This window comes from Aspergillus karnatakaensis, assembly GCF_047715665.1.
Source record: "Aspergillus karnatakaensis strain CBS 102800 unplaced genomic scaffold BJY04scaffold_14, whole genome shotgun sequence".
Taxonomy (NCBI): domain Eukaryota; kingdom Fungi; phylum Ascomycota; class Eurotiomycetes; order Eurotiales; family Aspergillaceae; genus Aspergillus; species Aspergillus karnatakaensis.
Genome location: NW_027395726.1, coordinates 153,550 through 176,690, shown reverse-complemented (window position 1 = coordinate 176,690; position 23,141 = coordinate 153,550). Strand labels below are relative to the sequence as shown.

Sequence of the window (23,141 nt, the reverse complement as noted above, 5' to 3'; positions counted from 1 at the left end):
GTATCGCTAATCGATCTTCTATTCTATATACTATCGTGCAGCCCAGCAGAACGGACATGGGTATCATAAATTCATAACTCATAGCATACCATCTCTGAAGACACCTACATATCACCACTCTGCTTAAAAAGACTCTTCCCCTTCAACCACTGCTTATACCGTTTATATCTCTTCTTATCCCAATCATCCTTGATGACCGTCAACCCCTCCTCACTGATTTCTAAAAACTCCGCGTAATCCGCCAGATTCTCCTCGGCATTTTGCCCCAGCGTGCTCTCCTCAACATTACACTTATTCACGTATTCCAGCAGATCCAGATTAGATTCGTGTTCCTGGATAGACGTTGCCGTGAGTTCGTTTTCTGAGGTCACGACAAGAGGCACCTTGAGCGGGTGGTTGATGTAGCGCTCGTACTCTTCAGCCTCGGTTGTTGTGACGGAGGGGTTGAGGGAATCCGTGACGAGCTGGCCGAGGGTCCATTGGGCGATCTGGACTTTGCTCGGGGTTGAAGGGTTTGTTGTTGTGGCGAGGGATATGGAACCCAGGGATGGGTGGCTGGTGTTGTTTGTGTTTGTGGTAGAGCGGAGGGTATTGTTGGAGGTGTGGAGGGGTTTCATGATACCTGGGCGTTTTTCGGAGGTGTAGGGTTCGTGGTGCGGGTTTGTTGTTGTGGAAGATGAAGATGGTTTTGGTTCTTGAATCCTGACGCTGCGGTGTTGGGTGCGGTCGCGGTTGAGGGTGTGGTCGCCGGCGATGCGGGGGACGAAGGGGCTGAGGTTGTAGTCGTCTGTGGAGGTTGGGCGGAAGGGGAGGTAGCGAATGGTGGAGTTCATTTTGTAGGAGAAGACTTTGGAGAAGGAGGAGATGGCTAGTGGGCGGTAATATTCGAACCAGTAATCGTCGTAGCGGGATAGGGGCTCTTTTGATGGAGTTGGAGGGATTGGGATCTCTCTCTCTTTGAGGTTCTCTTCTGTATACCATTGGATGTAGTTGGGTCTCTTCTTGTTTGCCCAGAACCTGGGGTCAGCGTGGTGCAGGTAGTAGTCGGTAGATAAATCCCAGAGCATGGGTTGTCCTTGCGCGAATATGTAGTTCCCGAGGAAGAGATTGTACGCCTCCTGACGCTGGGCGTCTAGGAAAGAATTGTTGTAGTATCTTTTGAAGCTCTCTACCATGTCGCGAGAATGACTGCTCCACTGATTGATCTTGCGGTAAGTAGCCATGGTGTTGACAAGGTGTGATCCACCATACTGAATAGCAATGTTGTCGCCGTGATCATGCCACATATCGGTGAAAAGGTTGACAATGTCTGTATCATACTCGACCGTCGTTCCCTCGATGATACCGAGAGCATGTAGCTGATAGCCGAGTGCTCGCTTCCCAATCACGAACTGCGCAGCATTTGTTCGATCAAGGCAATCTATGCAGTTTGTCCTCGCAACGCCATTCTGCACACGCAATCCTGATTCCAGATCATGTCCATTTCGGAAGAAGCCAGTTTTGGGGATGATTTCGCCTGCGATATCTTCCAAGGTTGCAATGACATCCTGATCACGGCTCTTCGCCGCCCGACTCATATCCCAGGGCTTGTATATGAGCTTCTTATCTTCAGGGAGAAACTGGTTGAGATACTCGATAGCATTTGTGAATTCCTTAAGGAGCTTCGACTCTCGCGGTGTCCGTTCTCGCGATTTAATGAGATTCAGTATGTAGATCGGTGCACCGTACCGTTCAAAAAGGTTGTCAAAATGCAAAGCGGCGGCAGAATAGAATGGATCCACAAGATTGAGCTCGATGTCAGGCTTCGGACTGACACCTGAATTTTCCTGGGTCCAATATAGAGGGATACTGCCACGATGTTGAACATATGACGTATATAAGGGATTTGAAAAGAGGTCTGGGCCGGCAGAATGGAATGAGGTTGTGGTCATTTCAGACACAATCTGCTCGGTTTCAACATCATTTGCAACATAGCCAAGATCATTCGCGCCTCTTTTCAGAAAGCGTGCACCTGCAAAGAAGCGCGATCTTCGGGCTATAATCGTGATGTACACAAGACGGCCATAGACAGACATTTTAGCCTGCTCGACATAGCCATGGATGATGGGCAGGCACCACTGATATGGATTCTTCAGGTGGCCAATAGCGGGTGCTAGGAGATGATGGTTCCAGATGAACATGGAACTGTAGTCTTGCTGAGAATCTGTCGGGAGTCCATCTCGATGCATTTTGCGCTCCCGATTGATATTATGCTGTAATGTGCGCGTGATATCGTACGAATAACTGAAGTAGAAGGCGCGGGTGAGATCGAGATTGTTGAGGATCGCAATATATCTAGCCTCCTCCGGGTTCTTCTCGGGCTTAAACCGGGACAGGTTTGCAGAAGTTGTGAGCGAGATGAGCTCGGTCCCGTCGATCTTGTAGACATAGTGGCCCCCAATCATAGCCACCTGGCTGCGTTTGGTCACTAGAAGCATATAGTATGCTCCAGTAAACCGGACGAAGCCGAGTAAAGCCCACGCGCTAGATTTGAGCTTTAATCCGCCAGAGCTCTTGTTTCCATCATCAATAGCATCCAGCAGCTGGCTCATTTCCCTCTTTGTATACACGATGTCGTCCTCGATAATATTCAGGTCGTCCGTCTCAGATGTCCGGTCAATCTTCAGGATCCTAAATCTCGTATCCGATAAATCCATCCCGACCATATAGAACCATGTGGCCGTCTCGTATAACGAGAACTTGTGCATCCGGTATATGCCATCTTCACCGCCAGTGTCCAGATAGACTTGTCGCTGTTTCTGCGCTGATGTAGGCCGAGAGTCTCTTTCAAAAGATGTCGCTATTCTCGGCTCCTCATCTTCTTCGTCGCCGGCATCGCTAATTGAAGGAGGGACGGGTGGAGCATTGTTATACGCAATGGAACCGAAGGGCGAAAGAGGAGACCGTTTCGTGCCTTCCTCATCAATGTGGGCACTCGAGGTGCCATCGGTCTGGTCTTCAGACGCTTTCTGACTCGACGAGCTCGTAAGCGATGTCTCTTGTATGGCAGCAGCTGCGTCTGGGAGAGACTGGGGTGATCCGCTGTCACCGAGCGATGCGGTTCTGGAGGAGCGTCCGCCAGCGGAGCCCGTGCTTCTGGCTTCGGCCTCTGTTGAGAGTGAAACTTCGTCAAAGCTCTCCATGGTTGGAGCTGGAGTTAAGGTCTTTTGAAAGACCAGCCATGGTGTTTGGATATGTTGTGATTGTGGTGGATCTAAGGTCGGTGTCGTCACTCGGGAGATGTGGGGATTGCTGCATAATGACATAAGCGAACATAAATGGAGCTGCACGTGAGTTTATACTTCCCGGACCACTGCACGCGTTGGATGAAACTTAGCAGTATAGCTGTTCAATGATTCTATTGAAAATCTTAATCCTAGCAGTTTACTATCTAGTAGAAGACTTGGCTTTACAGCATAGGCCCTCTATCAAAGCAAACTCGGAGAAACTATGGACATAGTTCACAGAAACATATACACCTGACCTGTGGTGACTCTCAGCAGTGAAATCACCGAATAAGGAATCGGATGTGGGTTGCAGACCCCTATCGCGACGCAGCTGATGGAGGGCGAATTGATATCTTCTTTGGGCGCGGTGTTCTCGTTGAAAGCAGGGTTCTACCTTGTTGTACGCCACTTCTTCAGAAAGATACGTGCTCTACCAGTATCAAACTTCGAGTGTTGCTAGCATCGTGATGAGGGTGATTCAATCCGAGTCTCCGTATATCCAGTCAAACCCTGCCGCTCCTTCTCATGTGTTAACGGGAATTTTGTCATTTGATACCACCTTTGGCGACTGCACATTTGGGTCCGTCACCTGTCCTGTCTCCTGGGTTGTGCGGCTGGCGAATTCATCCTCAATAAACTTGCAAAAGCGGACTATACGGTTGTTTTTCAAAGTATCCACAGGCCGTATTAAGACGGAAAACAGCCAAGGTAAGTTTTCGGTGTCGAGCAGAGCTATGATATCTAAATACACAATCTGATCACCAAGGGAACAATGAAGATGCTCAGCCCGGACAACAAGCAGCTCACGCTCGTAGCTGACAGCATAAACGCTTCATACCCTTTACCCTAGCATGACTCAAAGATTCCAAGGACACCACCGGCGAGAGGGACTTTCCTAGCTTCGCAGTTTACACCGCTAAAAGACTCCCCAGACCTCCATATATGCAGGCGAACTAGGAGTCATATGGAGTAGGTCAGATCCAGCAATACTGTCGCTGCTGATCCCACCCGCTTTAGGGCACAGGCTAATTTAGACAACGGGGCCAATAAACTAATCAGTCAAATGTTGACCAATTGTTACCTTCGTAAGGCGGTCTTTTTATGCTGGACATCTTGCTCCTAATTAACGTATGCTTAGCTCTCTGCTTGGGCGGTTGACTGCAAGTGGAAAAGCTGGTCTCGAATTAGAAACGTTTGCTCATTTGCAATGTCGTGCTTGGGCTGCAAAAGCCAGCCAGGATCAAAAATTGACCACGCAATCAAACCACGCAGTCAATAGTAGTACAGTATTGATGCTCTTCTGAGGCGGCTGGGATGGACTTAGATTGATTGATGTGGTGCCTATTCCTCTTAGAGGTATACGCCGCTTGATTCATGAATGATTGGCTCGTATAATCCAGCGGCACATTTGAAACGATGTACTGACAGATGCAAATGGTATTCCTTGCAGTTTGTTCTGATAATGAATACGCCGTAGGTCAGAGGGGCGCCGGGAACATGTATCGCAACCGCTGCTGATGGAAGCCGGCTTCCTTGGCCTTTGCCAGGGACGTAGTGGGTCAGTGTGATTTATTCCCGGAAGCAAAGCCCTAATCTAAGATTGGGATGCCCCGATATAGACTGGAGCAGTTGCTGGGGTTTCAGAGGGAGCGGCAACTGGCTTGTCGGAGCTCCCGTGGCTCTCTTATTCAAATCCGAGTGCCAGCACGGGTCAACCGGGGTCAGATTAGGGTTTTGCGCCGTCTATTGAGCGGTGTTAACTTCGATAGCAGCATTTTTCTCTTTTCGCTAGACACATTCAAGTCACTCGGGATATACTGGGAGGAACCACAGAGGATGCTCGAATACCAAAAAATTCCATACCTAGTAGTCCATTAATCCTCAGGCCACTGAGGCTTGTCCAGATCGGTCTGCGCTCACCCAGGGATCAGGGATCTCTGACGCCGCTGATGGAACTCCCTCCATATATCTTTCAAGGTAAATGTGCCCATTGATATGAAGTTGTAGAGTTTGTCAAAACAAACCGCCCACTGCACAGGTACTTTGCCGTCATACCCGTCCTCATCCGCCCTATCAATCGACCAGTCCGGGTCAAGCGCCCAGAGCCAGGAGTACATGGCCTCGTCGGGAGAGTCGCGACACTCGGTAGTAATGCACAAGACAACGTTCGACAGCACACCCGGCTTCAAACGCCCTTGCTCTCGAAGTGCTCGGAAATCACTTGGATAATCAGCATCGTGTAGAGAGGTAAGGTCGAGGAATCCAACTCACGTTTTTACCCCTCCAAAATCATTTTCCTGCCCATCAAAGCGAACAAAGTCGACTACCTTCGTATGCCGGATTTCCTCAGTCCCCAAAGCAGGAACCGGCGCTTCGCCGAAAATTTGGTCATAACGATGATGGAACCGCTCCCATTCCGTTGAACCATCCAGCGATTGGCAGTAAACCACATATCCCCAGCTCTTCTCACCTCCCTGATTGATAATCTTCTGAATCCACGGCGCTGGGCGGCTCTGCGCTTCTCCGCGAGCCCGTTGCCGCGGCTCAAAGTACTCGTTATCCAACCGTAAACGAAGAGATGGGTCAGTCGCGCTGAGGACAGCGCGCAGTTCTGTGTCGGATAGAACCGCTGCCCGAGCTTGCTCCCATTTAGCTTGCAGCGCGCGCTGGGAACGCCTTCATTTTGCGAGGTCGCGACCCACGTGGTCGAGCTCGCGGAGCAGGTGAAATCCTTGGGCGATCATCATGTACTGGGGGTAGGTCAAGGACTCCTGATCTGTCGCTGCAGTTTGAAGAGACTGTCTACCGACTGGTTCAGATATTTCTGAGTGCGGACTTCCATTTCGGCGCGCGAGGGGATCCATTCTGCAATCTTGTGTTTCTCCTCTTGGGTGATTTCAGCAGGCGAATTGAGTGCTTTGTCAAACAGCCGCTCTGTGTTTGGATGTGACCAGTCTAGGATACCTAGGGATTCGGGATCTGTGGCCATGTTGAGAGATCGTTTTTGTAAAGCGCAAGTACTCCGTATCTAGTGTGGATTGGGAATGCCGCAGGTGTTCAATTCAATAGGCATTGGCTTCACGCTAGTCCCAGATAGGCGATTCATACTTATCTAGCTTAGATTGAGCTTTGACGTAGTTCTTTCTAATAAGAGTGTTGAATACTTTCATAGTATCGATAGAGGTTTACTTACTTAGAGACCAATTATGCAAGGCTAGTAACCTCCGAGTCCTTGCAGAATTGGAAATGGGTTACTACTTGTGCATTGTGGCGAGACAGAACAGACAGAAAGTGGTGAAGCACGGTCGCTTGCACGGCTCTTGAGAAAAAGGCTATAAGACACACTATTTCGCAGCCAGCTGGGATGGTACATGTTTCTAAAATTGAGGCACAGGGCGAGAGGCTGTCGTTGAATAAAAGCAAGAATACCCAAGCCCAACCGTGATAGATACCTAGGTATGATTGGGTGATTAGGAGGGGTTGATGTGCTTATTATGTGGTCTTGCATAGGCTAAGGCAAGGCTGGCTGGGCAGTGGTTGATACCAATGGGCATAGAGGCGCCATGATAGGCATCTCAATTCTACAAGGATGTTTTGTTCAAACAATCTCCTTAAAGCCTAGATAGATGTCACTCAGCTTGGGCCACAGCCACATATAAAGACCAGCATGGCAGCAGGATAGACGAAAACCGACCATCATTGTTGAATCGAAATCGAAACTACCCGTCACTATGGCTTCCTGCGAATGGGCCTCGCCAAATTGCCACTTCTTCTGCCCGCCAGGAAGCAAATGGTATGTGTGTCCAGAAGAGCCTTACTTTGTGGGCTGCTGCACGTCCACGCCCTGCACCAATGCCACAAGTTCAACTTGCCCACAGCGCGATCTCCAGCCTGCTTCATTTGATCCCGCCATCTTCGATAGCGTTCGCCCCAATACGTGCATCGATTCTCCAAACGACAATTGGTTCATATGCAACTTTACAGAACCCCCGTTTCTGGGATGTTGTAACAGCAATCCTTGTGGATTGGGTATATGCCCCTTAGTAGACCTGAGGGCGGCAGGCTGGAGTTCTTCAAGAGAGGATCAATATGAATTATTTTCGGACCCAAAGCCTCCGTCTGAGAGGCCACAGTTATCATCTGGAGCAGTTGCTGGAATTACAGTGGGGGCGGTCGCTGGGTTTGTTGGGATCCTTGTGGCTCTCTTCTTCTTAATCAAACAATGCCAGCGACGCAGGGGTTCGTCACCACCGAAGCAGAGGATTTCAGGCGGCTGGTACGGAATGTATTCCCTACGGTCGCAAGCAGGGCAACCGAACGATGAGATCTGAAGGGACGCTTTGGGGAATGATCTCCGAGATCATTTTCTGATTGAGAAAGGATGGAAGAGTGTTTTTCTTTTTGGGCGCAGCCTTGCCCACCGGTGTCAGCTGCAATACGACAGAAGAAGCAAACACAAGGTCGAGGCTCTTGTGAGGATTCATGTGAAATAGACAAAGACCGCCCTCCGTCAGGGAAGGTTCAACGAAGTACTTACCTCATTCCAAAATGACCCCTATGCGGAAGATTCAGAATCTACTTACGAGCTTGTAGAACTCGCCCTACCTCTGCCAGAAGATGATGATCGTACCTCAGATCTTCAAGTCGTCCCCTCGTTGACCTCCTCATCCATAATTTACGAGCCCCCCAAGAACCGCTCGATCCAGTTGTTGCTGAGTGACTGGTTTATTTTCGAAGGGCTTGCGACAGTGATATCTGCTGGTGCTCTAATCACTCTAATTGCAGTCCTCGCCAAACATGACAGGCAGCCCCAGCCAGGCTGGAGCCACTTGTCCTTGAACTCCGTGATTGCCTGGCTGACCACAATTTCAAAAGCTTGTATTCTGTTTTTTGTCAGTGAGGCTCTGGGACAGTCAAAATGGGTATGGTTTGCACAGGATGAACGGCCAGTCAAGGATATCCGCGCGTTTGATGCAGCAAGTCGAGGGCCTTATGGGGCGCTGGAGCTGGTCAGGACACTCCGCGGCAAGTACGTTTTCCAGAGCTCAAATATCCAAGCACTCTCCCTCTGTTTCTGATTATCTCTGTTCTTCAGACACTTTGCTGTAGTTGGTGGCCTCGCAGTCATACTGGCGGTGGCATTTGAACCATTTGCGCAGAATCTCGTTCAATACTACGAGGGCTACATTACTGATGCTAATCAAAACGCTACTGTCGGCGGTGCTTCCTATTACGGAGATTATGATGATTCATTTCAGATGGGTGGTATGTTGATTGTTTCTTTTCAGTAATATACTACAAACCACCAAGCTGACAGAAACATTCTATGCCTCATTTTAAAGCCTTTCTTGTCTCATACACACTGAGAACAAACGTATACAATACCTTCTTCAACACCCGGCCCATTCCACAATACAGTTGTACATCGACCAACTGCACATGGGATGCTGTACTATCTCTAGACACTATGGCCCACTGCGCCGATATTACTGAACATCTGACCCAGTCATGCAACGACAGTTTGTTTGAAGGGGGAGCAACAAATTGTACTGCGCATCTTTTGAAGAGTCGGCTGCATGCATGGGCTTCGTATTACAACAGCACAGAGTTTAGTCAAGCGCTAGGATTCGTGGTTAAAACCGTGGACCCGTCGCAGGCCTTCGTCTACACAAATACCACGACAAGTGCAATTCAGTTCATCAATCCCGAGTGGTCCTACCCAGGGATACGATGGAATGCAACAGAATGCACCATAGAGCCGATTGTTCGCAAGTTCAAAGCCTCTGTCAGGAGCAACGAATATAGCGAAGAAACCATTGCTATTTGGTCGGACCGCGCACTAGTCAAGCTGAATCAAACCGAAAGCCCTGTCTATCTCGACCTTCATCCCGAGCTCGCCCAGGCTAATGACACTGACTATCAATGGACTTTCTCTCCACCCTGGCAAAAGGAGTTTGCGCAATTAAACATGCCTGCCAACACGGTGTTCAATTACACCCTATTGGCCGAGAAAGCCATCGAGAAATTTCTGCGCATTATTCTCACCGGCCACTACTGGAAGAATGCAACCGACTCTGGTTATGCAGCCACTGCTCCCGATGCTAGTCTATACGCGGCCAACGAAGTCCTGCAAGGGATTCACCGTGACAGCAATGGATGGTGCAATAGCCGTCCTGTCTTGGAACCCGGGAAGTTCAATTGTACCATCTGGAACATTGCACAGGCAATTGGAAAGACATTTCGAGATTCTCGAGATGTCACCTATGGGCGCGTGGAAGTGAAAGTCACGCACGTGCGGGTACAATGGCCGTGGATTGTTCTTCCAGTCTGCGTTTGGGCCTTGGGTACCGTAGCGCTTCTGGGGACAATATGGAAAACCCGACAGCGAAGGGCGCCCAGGTGGAAGAATGACCCGTTGCCACTTTTATTTCTCTATAAGGATGACGAGGAGTTGAAAAATCATCCGGAACGAGCAAAAGAAAGGCCGATTCCTGATTTAGATACTCTCAAGGTCAGGCTGCATGGTGATTAGGGCTAGATAGAGGTAGCTGGACATATTGCTATAGACTTTCCCTTTTTCCTTACTTTATGCTCGGTACCATGGGTACCTACTGTACACCCTGAATGCCTTGTTGCATGTTACCCCAGAACCAGTAATACTTTCTAGATCCTAACCATGCTTGGAAACCCCAAAGCACCAATAGCATAAGAATATAGCCCTAGTTCAAGAGTATGCAACTATAGAGCTAAAGAAGTCCCAAACAGCGACTCCAACATGAATTCCAAACCATATCTCTCCCCAGTTTAACCCCCTCGCCAGCATAAGGAGAATAGAAAGAGCTAACAGGCAGAACACCTCACAACCCCCGAATAACAATTCCCACAGTTGACAGCCCTCTTGCCGTGTCCGCGCCCGCAACAAACAGGACACTGCACGAGGTTATTCCCCAGCCAGTAGTTCCCGGCGCCGTGGCAGGTGTTGCACCCGCTATAGACCCGACCTGAGCCGTTACAGGTGCCGCAGCGGATGCTGCCGCGACCGGAGCAGTGGGCACAGCGGCCGGACATGACGGTCTTTGTTTTTTAGAGAAAGAAAGAAGTGGGGGTGGGGTGGATGCTGGGAGGGAAGTGTCAGATTTGGTAGGGTTGATTGGGTATGGGATAGTTACATACCTGAAAAGAGGAAGAAGAGACGGGGTGAAGAATGAAGAGGGGGGGAGAGAGGTGTAGTTGATTTAGAATGGTGGGGCTAAGGTTTGCTGCGTTTAATATTTCGTTTCTCAGAGGTGGTTCCTGATATAGGTAGGGTACGAACCGCTGATGATTAGACGTTATAATGCGCGGTCGATGTAGGTAGTAGTGAGATTGGAGTAGAATAGAACAGAGCGCTACCTTTGTTTAAGTAGCTTCGCAGAACGGCCCGAGAGACGTCCCCTCCTCTTTTGATACTTCTAGTGTTGGCTTTGGCAAGGCTGTGCCCTTCCACTGTACATCGGCTTGCTTTATAGTTAGGGTTAGCCTCGGGGTCTGTAGACGGGCACCTGTCGTAGGCACATACTTGGCACAAAACTGACCAATAACAGATTCGTGTTATTTGTACAGGTAGCGCGAAAGGCTAGGGAAGTGCTCGGGCGCTTAAGATGTGTAGGATCCCGGAGTATGTGGCGGAGTATGCGTAAGTTGATTGGAGAATGTGCAATCATAGCCATCGGCCTTGTTTCCTAAGGGAGATCTTGGCTCGACAAGGCTCTAGATATGCCCATCGTGCCTCACTCCAAGATTGTGTCTTCAGTAATAGAGATAGTTTTATATTAATCAAAATGTTGTATGGGCCAGCAAAGATGATGAGAAAGGAAACGACAACGAAAGTGGATGGTGGCTGATACGCAAGCACATCGAAATATTATACGTGATAGGGAAGAACATAAGAGAGGGAATGAATGAAGAAGAGGCGGCAAAATAACGACGATTGAAGAGAACGTCACCCTTTCCTGCCATTGAGCAGTAGCTTCCGAATGCTAATATTCGCCGCATGCGCAACAGCAACAACATGCCTTGGTTCTGGAATCCTAGACGGAAAGACAAGAAACAACGGAGCGTCCTTCTCTCCATCGGGTTTGAATTTCTCAAAGTACGCCTGTTTACCTCCCAGCGGTAGACGTTGGAACGCGTGTCGATATATTCGTCTTGTCAAGCGCGCAATCGAGGCGGGTGTACTCCCGGAGACTTCATCTAGGGTTTGGGAGGGCTCATATCCTATATTTAAATATGTGACGCCCTGCTGTCGTGACCAGGATATAGAGGCGAAGAGGAGAAGATCGGTGATGCCTTTCTGGGGAGCCGTTGGCGCTGCGATACAAGGGTCGAGGTGATAGCCGTTCTTCGAGTCGATCCAGCGTAGTGCGGCGAGTCCGTTGATTTCTCCCTGCTTGTCTCGAGTGTAGATGTAGGACATGAGGCTGGGTATCAAGAACGGGTCGTACTCGGTTATGAATGCTTGTGGTTTGCCCGATTGGTTACGCGCCATGCGCCAGTTATCGTAGATATTGCGAAGCTCGTGCTTGAGGGTGTAGTCCGTGCCCTGTAGTGACGGGGTGTAAATGCCGAGTGTGAGACCTCCTTTGGTAGGGTTTAGCAGCTGTCGAACCTGAGTGAGGATACGCTTCCCAGCAGTCTCTTGTACAACACTGTTGGTGCAGGGGTTGAGAACTCGTTCCTTTCCAAAATCCAAGATCGTCCACCTTTTGTCTCTGCGTTTCGCGTAGTCCACGAGACACTCACCGGCACCAAGAAACGAGATCTTCCATCGGCGTTGTCGGCGGAATTGCTTGAATTCGCAAAGGACATTGGCTATCTGGGACGGCTCGCATAACGGATCGCCCATCACTATGGCTACCTTGCTCAGCACCTTGAAGCATAGGCCCCCTGTACAGTCCATATTGACAAAGACCTGGTAGCTCGGATCTAGTAAGCCCATATGCGATGCTTGTCCATATAGAATAGCCAGCCTTTCCACGTCTTCAACTCTCGCGTTTCCATTTGGGCTGACGACTCGGCTTTGTGGCGGTGGGCAGTATTCTGAATTGAGGGAAGGGACATCGTGAAGATTGTGTATTGACCCGTTACTGCTCGTGGTATAGTGATGATCTGCGGAGACGGCCTCAGAAAAGGAACTGGCGCTGCTCGGAGGAGGTGTAATCGGGCCATTCGGTGCCAGCGGAACGGATAGAAACTTGTTGATGTGTGGGACGAAGGCATTCGAGGTTTGTGAGGTCTTTAGTACTTCACCTCTTGCCAGACAGACATTCTGCTGGGCGCATAGTGACTGTCCAATAGTATCAGCAAGCAAAGCCTTACTACGCTGTTTGCTGCAGTTGGGCCGGTTGGTAGATCGGGGGTTCTGCTGTGTTTTTGTTCCCTTGAGCGTGTTTTTGGGCACTTTAACAGGCTTGTTGTCTGAACTGTAAACTTGAGTATGAATCATTGCAGGAAGGGTTTTGTAAAGAGGGAGAGAATCCTTACGACTCTCGAGATTGATTTTTTGCATGAATATGGCCAGAGAAACGATAGCAATGAGGAAGAGGAGTCCGCGGACCTTCTCATACATCTGATCTAACAATCCAGACCATGCATCGGCCTCCTTCCGGCAACAGCAAAATGCTGATGCCTTGTCGGAATGGCCATATACTGAATCTGTATGATGGTCGCTGCCAAGTGTCAAGGAGAACTAAGCTCATTGCTTGATTCAGTGGGCCAAGGAGGGATCCACTAGGGCACGTTTAGCCTTGTCTCAGCCTGATTTAGCAAATGCTGAACCATTGTTAACAAAAGAATACTTCTACCCTTTCGGTTTTCGCTAGACTACCGCTGATGGAAGTTCACACGCTCATGGGGACTCCATGACCGGGAAGCCCAGAAGGTTCGTGGGAAGAGCATAGAGCGTCTGAGGCAGTAAAGTCACTTGCGCCTAGAAACAAGCTCGGAATGGCTTTCCGAAGCTCAGCTTTGAACTGTGTTTCTGTTTTAGGCAGCCAAATACCTCATCCATTTTTTCCAATGGGCCCTAACTATGGGTCGTGGCGGGTTCCGCGGACCCCACGAGATGGCAGAGAACCACAAACTCGAGCCTTGAATGGATCATTTAAATAACGCATCGGAGAGGGCTTTCGGCTGTTATACGAATAAAATCATTCAAAAATTAGATTGCCTAGAAGGCACCTAGGTATTTCTTTCGCTCATGCAACAACGACCCGAGTGTCGTCTTCCTGCTTTATCCGGACGTCACTGCGTAAAGAGTGTGAGAAGTGAGAAGTGAGAAGTGCTTTCCCAGACTTCCTAGCCAACATTAATAACAGTATCATATCCACGGGCGAGTATATTCAGACTAACGAGCTCCCCATGAGCACATAGCAAAGGCTATAACTGTTCTGTTGTTATCAGTTGCTGGATTCGAGGACTAAGCCTAGTATCAACCTCTATAGTTCTTTGTAGATGCTGAAAGAGACCCAACACGGTATGAAACGATCTAGAACGCTAGGAAAGGCCTGGTACAAGACTGCCAAGGAGTATTCAGCCATCGACAGCTACTGGCTCAGCTATGAGAGTCACAGCTGAACCAAGGGTCATTCAGAATCTTTCTCGCTGACGCCCTCGTAGACGGCTCAAACCGCAACAATTTGCCAATAATTCGCCCCAGTTGAACTATATCTTCCTTGGTCAAATCTTCTTTTCGTTCGCTGTCAAAATACATGTCCTCCAGCCACTCTTGTAAGGTAGGTCCCGAGATTGCTTCTTCTCCAGACTTATCCTTCATTGCCCTCCATGAGTTTTCCCACCTTGCAGGCATATCATCACTCGCCAGCTCTTGCATCTGACCCACAAGAATCTTGGGTGTCAACAGGAAGGTATCAAAGGGCGGTTGATCAACGAAAAGCTCGAAAAGCTAGCAAGACCGTCAATATCGTTTCAAATGACATATAGTTTCGGCAGTTTGCTCACCACGCAGCCCATACTCCAAGCGATCTCTGAATATCACTTCCGGTGCCCGGACTGGTAGCGGCGTGTGAAGAGTCTGGGAAACGACCGTGTTCAAGAATGATTCACCAAGGTCCACGATCTTGACTGAATTTGATGATGACCAAGAGCCAGAACGATATGAGGCAGGACGAACAATGTAGCTTGGTATGCCAGGCTCTAAATCTCTCCCACCACTCCTTTGCACTGGCCCGGTTATTGGCTTTCGCAGAATATCAAAGAGTTCCTCCTCAGATACATTATCTACCTAGAGGACGGTGAACGCCAGATTTCGAGTATGAATGTCTAAATTTGGGAAAGCATTAGACATTTATCTTCTAGTGTGAGATGCATGACCTACCTCCATGTCCAATATTATGCTGGTGTAGACTGTCAAGTCCAGCGAGAGTCTGTTTGACAATGGTTTTGGTAAGCTTTCCAGGGAGCCTGCCATCAGCAAATTCCCTGTCGATAACGTCCGGGATACTCGGCCCTAGGAGCTCGAACACGAGACAGCTGTGTGCTTCCTTCGGGCCCGCTAAATCGAAGTTATCAAGCAAGCGCACCACGTGTTGAGGGTCAGGATGGGTAGAAGCTAATCTGGTCATAACATCAAGATCTCGATTGGCCTCACTCTTCTCTCTTTCAGAGACGCAGGTCTTGATAGCAAAATAAGTCTCGGCCCTAGAATTCTGTTAGTTCCGTTGAGCCCAACCAAGGTCACCAGTGCAGTTGTATAACCTATAATCTCTTGCTGCCCAAACTGTCCAGTAACCACCCCAGCCTAATTTGTGTAAAATCTTGTATCTCCTGTCTTTTAGAAAACTACCCAACGTGACAGGATGATAGCCGCCTTTTTGATAACGATGGAGAGGCTCCGCGTCAACAGTGGTGGTGTACGCAAACGGGCCCTTGAAAGCCAATGTTGATAAGGAGGCGGACAGCTGTGAGTCGGTCCAAGAGGCGACTATACGTCTTGACGTCAGTTGACAGGTAGTCCCAAACATGGTAGAGTGCGATATGCTAAATTTTATATTCGGTTTCTGGATGCACAACGACTGGCCGAAATTCCATGGCACGATAAATTAAAGACAGCTTAGACCTGCGGGTCTCACAACAACTCGCCTCTAAACACTGCACTACTAGTTTGCGATATTGATGAAGGCCTCAAAAGCGTATAGAAATGTATTTGAGGTGATCAAAAATCGCTCGCCACCTTACTACAGCAGGAAGTATAAGATTAAAAAGATTCGTCTACAGTTGCTGGTCTCAAATCAGCGCGGGACTATTGGGCTTCAGCATGCATATTGATAGTGCTCTTTTAAGACAGTTCTACATAGTAGGATGGTTGCATCTATAGTAGCAAGCGGCTCCAGCGGCAGTAGCGGTAAAAGCGGCATCTCCGCACCTTCAACTATAAAACACCCCAAGCGTACCATCTGATCCTTTTCTCACACTCATCCATCGTCAAAATGACCATTACACGCGTTGCAGCCTGCCATGTGGCTCTAGTCTTCCTCTCCGCTAAGCAAACAACAGAAAAGGTCATCCGGTTAATCCACGAAGCAGCCCGACACAACGCGCAGCTCATCGTCTTCCCGGAGACCTTCATCCCCGCATTCCCCGTGTGGAGCGCCCTCCGACCCCCCACCGAGAACCACGATCTCTTCCAACGCATGGTCACCGAATCAATCTATGCAGACGGCGAAGAAATAAAATCTATCCGTGCAGCCGCACAAGCAACAAATACAGTTGTGAGTCTCGGTATCTCCGAAAAATCCCGCTTCAGCAACGGCACGCTGTACAACTCGAACATCCTTATCGGACCTACTGGCGCGGTTCTCAACCACCACCGAAAGCTCGTCCCGACTTTCTTCGAGAAATTAACCTGGAGTCCAGGCGACGGCGCCGGTCTGCGTGTTTCGAAAACGGAGATCGGAAACATCGGAAACTTGATCTGCGGGGAGAACACAAACCCGCTTGCCCGATATACGCTCATGGCGCAAGCTGAGCAGATCCACATCTCTTCATGGCCAGCTATTTGGCCGACAAGAGCTGTACCAGCTCCATCCCCACAGCCCACAACAGACGGCAGGACGAACTACGATAACCTCGCAGCGAACCGTACCCGTGCCGCGGCGCATTGCTTCGAAGCGAAGTGTTTTGGCGTTCTCTGCACTGGCTTCTTGGACGCTAACGCTATTGACATCATAACTGAGGGAGCATCAAATCCGGAATCAGTACGCACAACACTCGAGAATTCGCCGCGGGGCGCGACTATGTTTCTTGATCCGACTGGCGCACTGCATCCGGCGTTTAAATTCTCTGGGGATGGAGAGCAGCATGGTGCAGAGCATCTACAGCATGAAGAGGGTATTCTCTATGCTGATCTAGATCTTGACCAGTGTGTGGAGGGGAAGCAGTATCATGATGTGGTCGGTGGCTATCAGCGGTTTGATGTTTTCAAGTTGCAGGTTAATCGGGAGAGGGTGGATCCAGTTGTATTTACTGGTAAGAATGGGTTCGAGGAGGATAAGGCTAAGGATAAAGATATTGATGTGTTGGATGGGTGATGGTGTTATAAAGGGGACTAGAGTATTCTAGCAATAGAGTGATTTATATCTTGCTTTGCTTTGGCGTGATGCGCGACGAGTCATTAGATCTAAATAAGTAGGATGTGATATAGAGGTACTTCGGATTATATTCATTGGAAAACTTAATTCCCCCTAAATTTCAAATTCACTGCATGTCGACCATCTAATAACTAATCGCATTCTGTAACTCCTTCGAAAAACGCTCCACTCTATAGAATGGATGAATTTACTCCTCTTTCCCATCCTCAACCTTCTCCACAGCCGGCTTAGCACCATCCTCCAAACCCCTCCCGTCCAGGGCTCCCAACCCATCAAACCTTACGGCCACATCCTCAAGCGACAACCCTCGAGTCTCCGGGTACCAAAGATATGTGATCAGACACCAAAAGATTAGTAGCACCAGATAGACAATGTAGTACTTCCACCCTATAGCATCCATGGCGATGGGATTTACAAAAGTATTGAATATAACCGCGATGATGCAAGACATCCAAGTGACCATAAGACCACGGGAGCGAAGACGGAACGGCCAGATCTCGCAGGGGTATGCTGTCAGGAGGGGCGTCCTGTGTAAGAGACCACAGTTAGTATGGTACCCCGAAGGATAGCTAGCTGAGAAATGGGGCTAGGGCACTAACAAAGCAATATCGTAACCAGCAAAATAAACAAAGATAAACGGCACCATAGCGATCCCCGTCCCTGAAATTTGCTGTAGTCGCGAACGACCCGCTCAGACCCGTCATGATGATATAACTAACCAGCATGATCCCCGCGGAGAGAAGGAAGAGCTTTCTGCGGCCCATACGGTTGACGGAGAGTGCAGCCGCGAGCGCCCAGGGAAGATTCCAGACTTGCAGGCACGCGGAGATGAGGAGTTGGTCCCTTGTTTTGGTGACGCCGATGGCTTTGAGTACGAGTGCGAGGTAGTATGACAGGGGACCGTTACCGGCCCATTGATCGTAGAAGCCTAGGGTGATGGTGATGAAGAGGCGATGGCGGTGTCCGGGTGTGCGGATGAGTTCGGAGTAAGTGGAGTGTTTCTCTGCCTCGAACTCGACGGCGATTGCGTGCTGGATGCTCCGTAGTTCGTTATCGATCCAGGGAAGGGTTGCGTCGCCGCCGGCGTGGTGGGTGATCAACGTCTGCCGCGCTTCCTCAATACGTCCGACTGAGACCATTCATCGCGGGCTCTCAGGAACTAGGAACAGAGCGGGTAGAGCCAAGGTGGGCATGAGGAACTGCAAGATAGACGGGAACCGCCACGCCCAGCTTGAATCCCAGGTCCTGGTGCCGAATGTCACCCAGGCAGCAACGATGCTCCCGATGTAGTAGCTTGTCATGTAGAGAGCACTGGCAATTCCACGGTGCGACGGATATGCAACTTCAGCAATAAGTACTGGGGTAGAGTTGTTCATCCAGCCCATAGCAGCACCAGTGAAGAGGCGGGCAACGATGAAACACGCGACATTGGGAGCTGCGGTTTGAAGGATTGTGCCCAAGATAAGGCAGATATATCCTAGCCATATCCCCTTCTTTCGGCCAAAGCGGTTGGCGACAGTCGCCGCAGCGAGGGTTATGGTGGCAGCGCCGATCCAGTAGAGTGCGTTGATGAAGCCCAGCCAGACGCTGCTGGAGTGCTCCATGAACTCGAGCCATCCCGGTAGAGCTTGCAGACCGTTGAGGAGGGAGCTGTCATAACCGTTTGTAGAAGCTTTGGGGTGTCAGTGGTTTCCGTGCACTCATGGAGGCCGGGGGACGTACACAGGAATGTAAGGCAGACGATGCCGATGTTGAGCTTGACAAGGTAGCCACACTCCCACCACCCTCTAGGGGGTGCAGACTGATGGCTGGGGTCCAGCTGAACCGTATTATCCTTTGATGCCATGAGAAACGTCCACAGTGAATTATAAAAGGGGTAACGAAATTATTGGGAGGAGTAGTGCCAGGGCTGTGACCGGAGGACATATATATAACTCTGGAATCCTTATCTCCATGGTACATAAAACTGAATCGCGCAAAGAGACTGACAATCCTGGCACCTGTAATATCGTTATCATGGACAGGACCTATCTGCGGAGAGACATGGGGTGATTGGGGAGATGGTCCAGGGGAGTCTCCGGGTCTCCAAGTCCGCTCATCACCAATCCTTCATATTTCCATTCTTCCCTCAACACTGTTCTGAAAAGCGCCTCGCTGCAATCCGCGTGCAGTCCGTTGATCTTCGGGTACGCAGCCATAGCGGTCCAAGGATCTGCTGTTCGAGCTATGTCGAAAGGGCGCAGGTATATTTCCCGTAATGTACGCTCGTCAATCTTCTCGTCCATATTGAACCTTCTCGTTTCCTGGTCATTCGCCACGAAATGCTTCATACAAGCACCAACACCCTGACTCTGCACCCCAGTAATGTAACTCCTGGCTAGAACACCGGTAAGGTAGGGATCTTCTCCGAAATTCTCGAAGTTGCGGACCCCAAGAGGAGAACGCGAAAGATTCATTGTCGGCGCAAGCGGAACATGTGCTTGCTTACTCTTCGTTTCAGAACCAAGCACTTCTCCAATACGGTGAACGATCGCTGGATCGAATGTCGCGGCAAGCGAAATCCCGCAGGGAATGAATGTTGTTCGTGAGCCGTCCGTCCATTTTGCGCCACGAACTCCAGCGGATCCATCAGTTGTTTTCAAAGAGCGAATTCCGTGTTTCGGAAGAGACGTGGTCTCCCACATGTTTTTGCCGGAGAGGAGGGCGCATTTTTCAGTGAGCGTTAGGGCTTCGAGGAGAGCTGAGATGGTGTCTTCGTCCTGTGCCATCTTGGAGGAGGAGGATGAGGGTATGGGAGCTTCCGTGATCGAGCCTAATGGCGATCAAGGCCTGATGGGAGTTCCTCCTTATATCAACACTGGCTGCGATGACAGTCCATGAAAGGATGAAAGGATGAAAGGAGGAAAGCGAGATGGACATCCATGCTGGCAGGAAAGGCGGATGCAGCCGCTGGATTGGAGAAGCCAAGACCTCCTACGGACCGCAGAAGCCGCCAGATAGACACCCCCCACTCACAATCGCCTGGTTTGCCTTTCCTCCCTGTGCCGCTGCCTGTTTTAAGCCCGAGTGATCGGCTACCTTCAGTTCAGAAATAAATTAGTTTTCGTGCGATACCCTGTCTGAGTAGGTAAAGATCACGGCCCTCTCAGCTTCTACGAACCTCAGCATGGCTTCCGTACCACTCCATCGGCGACCACAGGGCACTGTTGCCGTCGCTCTTGCTAGCTTCGCAAGCATGTTTAGCGTGGGAACCGTCTACGCTGTCAGTGTTTTTCAATCCGAGCTCCCTCGACTGTTTTCCATCTCCAACGATCGCTCCTATGTTCCATTCGGCTGCGCATCTCTAGGCCCCGCATTCGGCGTCGTCACCTGCACACCCTTGAAAACCCTGACTAGTGCGCGAATCAGTACAGCGGCCGGTGCTATAACCTGGGGCTTTGCAGTCTTTCTGGCAGGACACTTTCTCGCTTTGCACTCTTTGGAAGGCGTGTTGGCATCGTTTCTCCTTGGAGGCGTTGGTGTCGGGTGGACATACCTAGCTGTGGTGGTTTGGATTGCTGATTCTCTGCCGGCGGGGTCGTTAGCACAGAACTGCAATCGGTCCTCTGGGGTTCTCATCAGGCACAGCGGCTGTCATGGCGCTCGCTTCTTGTTTGCAGTTCTCCGTGCTTGATGCAAGTGGTCTAGCAAGTGTGCTGAAACTGGGTGGGTTAGGACTCAGTACCGTGGGGCTGGCTGTTGTTCTCTGTGTATCCTCAGGAAGGGTTAGCAATGAAAACCAACTTAAGGGGGCGAGCACTCATGCCACCAATGAGCCTACCCAAAAGCCCCATGCGTCCACCACTACCGGCAAAGTACCGTTCTTATCAACGCTCTTCTTCTTCAACGCCTTGCCGGGAATGACCACCTTTTCAGCTTACAGCACGACCGTCGCATACTATACACATTCAAACGAATATATCCTGATTGGCTGTCTAACGGCCCTTGCCCTAGGTGGTGTTCTGTCACCCACGCTGCTCCGTTCGCAAATACGGCCAAGAATTATCTTCATCGCTCTTTTCATCGCTCGCGGCCTCTGTTTGATGGCCTTCGCGTATATTTCTCATCCGATCTTGTTCGTTCTGGCTATAGTGACTGTTCTATTTGGACACGGAGTCGGCTTTAGTGTCCTTCCTGGGATTCTCAAAGCAAATCTAGCCGGGGACGAGTCATTTTCTGCCCAGTACGGCTGGGTCTTGACGGCATGGGGCGTTGCTGGCGTTGTGGGTAGTCTCGTCAATGCTGCCTTTATGGCTGAAGCTGGAGACTTTAGGGCTGTGGCCCTTCTTCTTGGAGCGACCACCGTTCTGTTTGGAGTGCTGCTGCATTCTGTTCCCTCTTTGGGTGGATCGTGTTTCGGCCTGTAGGATGTGCTGTAGTCATGCTCTCATTCCAATAGATAGTGTTGTAGATGGCCGGTCCGTAAGGCGCACAATGTTCAGAAGTGATCACCACGACATGATGCTCATCGACGGCAGAAGCCCATCTGAAAAGGAATTGATTTAGGAACACAGCACCTTCCGCTCCTGACAAAATTGGTTGTGGTCGTGGCTTCTCTCGTTGCAAACCTCGAGGTTCATCATTCAGCGACCCAGACAATACTTAGGTACTCACTCTAGTCCACCTTCATTCACTATACAATATTATTGCATAAGATAGTTTACTCGCTATGGCATCAAACCGCCCTTCGGCTTCTAGACGAGCCTCCATCTAGAACATTATCGATCCGCCTGCGGTTGACGACAAGGCTGCAGATTCTACCGGTGCCTCGACAGACACGACAGACACAGCAAATTCTATCGGCCTGGGGCCTTCAAAAAAAAAGTTGAGAAAAACGGCGCCAAGACACCGCAAGATGAAAAGATTGTCAGGGTTGATCCTCCAGATGCCATAGGTAAGGATACGTTTCTCTACCACGCAGTACCGAAGGGCGCATTATCGGCAGCATAAAGCCTGTTGGTCTAGATGAGCACATCCACCTAGAACGAACATCTTTAGTCTCGCTAACCTTGGTACTACTGACTGCAGCCCGCATCAAGGGGGTGACCACTCTGGACTACCTGATGGTCATCGGCGACCAAATAACACCATCAATTGCACACTACATAAACGAAACACATCCTATCAGACCCCTCGACTGGTGATGGACAACAGGGCCTGATGGGGCTCCCAAGCGCTGTGAACTCTCCGAGCCAAGAACCCTCCTTGCCGGTTACGTCCAGAGCAGGTGCTCGGTGGCTACATTTCCCTGCACCTCTTGTGTGGCCGGCACGGGGATTTGGAGAACTTGCGTCACGGACACAAAACCTGCATCCCATGGTATGGTAACAGACAAAGCATGTGCCAACTGTCTATTCCGAGACTCGTCGAGTACTTGTTCTCGCGGTGCGTTTAGAGTATCTCACACTGCATAGCTTCCGGATGATAAATGCTAACATTTTGGTCAGAAAGCGAGACTGAGGAGCGGTTGGAATATGGGGCGTTTATATCAAGATTCGACTGGAAATACAGTCCACTGCCGCTCAGCGAACATGAGTTCGGTGATCTGGACTTCTTGGATAACCGCCAGAAACAGTTTCAGCGTTACCATAATCGTGTTTGGACACGGTACAAGGAGCTGAAGCAGAGGCAAGACGCGGCGAAAGTATCGGCCAAGTTACTGTAACAGCGCGGGGACGATGCGAATGGAGACAAGGATACGGCACTTGAACTTGGTCATCAAGCTGAGACTTATTGAGTAGTTTCGGTCTCTGGACATTCTTGCTCCAGTGGCTTGACATGTCCCCGTATGCGGCGTCTTAAACCCTCACTTGGTTGAACCGGTTGGAGACGCTATATATAGATAGTAGTATGATAAGTCTTTAGCCCTCACCCCAGACCTACATTATTATCACACCGAATAGATGTATACAGCGGGTTACTTCCTACAGGGGCAGGCCACGCCCCGTAGAGGTCGGTATTCTATTAGATATCTCCATGATTTGACATTCATTACGCCTCTTCTCTCACAGGCGTAGCCTGGGAAACAATAATTAGCATAGATGTAGCCTAGCTTCGTGGTACTAGGAAAGAGCACAGGTTCAGAGTGCGTCACAGCTTCCTTCTGTATATCTGCTGCTTGGATTCTCCCGTCTAAGGGGCACTCTCTACACGCACAAGCTCTTCACGAAAGCTCTCGCATAAGAGACCA

At 49.9% G+C, this 23,141-nt stretch overlaps 10 protein-coding genes across 10 annotated transcripts; 4 read left to right on the top strand and 6 right to left on the bottom strand.

Annotated features, from left to right (window-relative positions):
* Positions 1–5: 5 nt before the first annotated feature.
* On the bottom strand, positions 6–3,240 carry BJY04DRAFT_184607 (phosphatidylinositol-3,5-bisphosphate 5-phosphatase). Its single transcript, XM_073710643.1, has one exon. The coding sequence runs from the start codon at positions 3,180–3,182 to the stop codon at positions 105–107; it is 3,078 nt and encodes a 1,025-aa protein (XP_073573243.1). The 5' UTR covers positions 3,183–3,240; the 3' UTR covers positions 6–104.
* Positions 3,241–5,182: 1,942 nt separating this feature from the next.
* On the bottom strand, positions 5,183–6,255 carry BJY04DRAFT_216250 (uncharacterized protein; the record flags this gene model as incomplete). Its single annotated transcript, XM_073715696.1, has 4 exons — positions 5,183–5,486; positions 5,538–5,932; positions 5,969–6,016; positions 6,073–6,255. 4 exons carry the CDS (start codon positions 6,253–6,255, stop codon positions 5,183–5,185), a joined length of 930 nt encoding a protein of 309 aa, XP_073573242.1.
* Positions 6,256–6,967: 712 nt separating this feature from the next.
* BJY04DRAFT_184605 (uncharacterized protein) lies at positions 6,968–7,585 on the top strand. The gene has a single exon (XM_073710642.1). The coding sequence runs from the start codon at positions 7,062–7,064 to the stop codon at positions 7,308–7,310; it is 249 nt and encodes an 82-aa protein (XP_073573241.1). The 5' UTR covers positions 6,968–7,061; the 3' UTR covers positions 7,311–7,585.
* BJY04DRAFT_216249 (DUF3176 domain-containing protein) lies at positions 7,489–9,798 on the top strand (the record flags this gene model as incomplete). The annotated part of the gene is made up of 4 exons (XM_073715695.1): positions 7,489–7,542; positions 7,760–8,295; positions 8,362–8,531; positions 8,609–9,798. The coding sequence occupies 4 exons, from the start codon at positions 7,489–7,491 to the stop codon at positions 9,796–9,798; spliced, it is 1,950 nt and encodes a 649-aa protein (XP_073573240.1).
* A 136-nt stretch (positions 9,799–9,934) lies between these two features.
* BJY04DRAFT_184604 (uncharacterized protein) lies at positions 9,935–10,728 on the bottom strand. Its single transcript, XM_073710641.1, has 3 exons — positions 10,582–10,728; positions 10,440–10,515; positions 9,935–10,383 (listed from the first exon to the last, which is right to left on the bottom strand). The coding sequence occupies exon 3, from the start codon at positions 10,332–10,334 to the stop codon at positions 10,107–10,109; it is 228 nt and encodes a 75-aa protein (XP_073573239.1). The 5' UTR covers positions 10,335–10,383; positions 10,440–10,515; positions 10,582–10,728; the 3' UTR covers positions 9,935–10,106.
* A 301-nt stretch (positions 10,729–11,029) lies between these two features.
* On the bottom strand, positions 11,030–13,233 carry ergS. The gene has a single exon (XM_073710640.1). The coding sequence runs from the start codon at positions 12,871–12,873 to the stop codon at positions 11,248–11,250; it is 1,626 nt and encodes a 541-aa protein (XP_073573238.1). The 5' UTR covers positions 12,874–13,233; the 3' UTR covers positions 11,030–11,247.
* Positions 13,234–15,744: 2,511 nt separating this feature from the next.
* On the top strand, positions 15,745–16,977 carry BJY04DRAFT_184600 (carbon-nitrogen hydrolase family protein). The gene has a single exon (XM_073710639.1). It carries the CDS (start codon positions 15,752–15,754, stop codon positions 16,850–16,852), a length of 1,101 nt encoding a protein of 366 aa, XP_073573237.1. The 5' UTR covers positions 15,745–15,751; the 3' UTR covers positions 16,853–16,977.
* A 59-nt stretch (positions 16,978–17,036) lies between these two features.
* BJY04DRAFT_206365 (general substrate transporter) lies at positions 17,037–18,758 on the bottom strand (the record flags this gene model as incomplete). Its single annotated transcript, XM_073713705.1, has 5 exons — positions 17,037–17,082; positions 17,191–17,439; positions 17,528–18,027; positions 18,073–18,584; positions 18,635–18,758. 5 exons carry the CDS (start codon positions 18,756–18,758, stop codon positions 17,037–17,039), a joined length of 1,431 nt encoding a protein of 476 aa, XP_073573236.1.
* A 181-nt stretch (positions 18,759–18,939) lies between these two features.
* BJY04DRAFT_216245 (glycoside hydrolase family 3 protein) lies at positions 18,940–19,680 on the bottom strand (the record flags this gene model as incomplete). Its single annotated transcript, XM_073715694.1, has 1 exon — positions 18,940–19,680. The coding sequence occupies one exon, from the start codon at positions 19,678–19,680 to the stop codon at positions 18,940–18,942; it is 741 nt and encodes a 246-aa protein (XP_073573235.1).
* A 398-nt stretch (positions 19,681–20,078) lies between these two features.
* On the top strand, positions 20,079–21,318 carry BJY04DRAFT_216244 (major facilitator superfamily domain-containing protein; the record flags this gene model as incomplete). Its single annotated transcript, XM_073715693.1, has 2 exons — positions 20,079–20,522; positions 20,572–21,318. The coding sequence occupies 2 exons, from the start codon at positions 20,079–20,081 to the stop codon at positions 21,316–21,318; spliced, it is 1,191 nt and encodes a 396-aa protein (XP_073573234.1).
* Between the last annotated feature and the right edge of the window lie 1,823 nt (positions 21,319–23,141).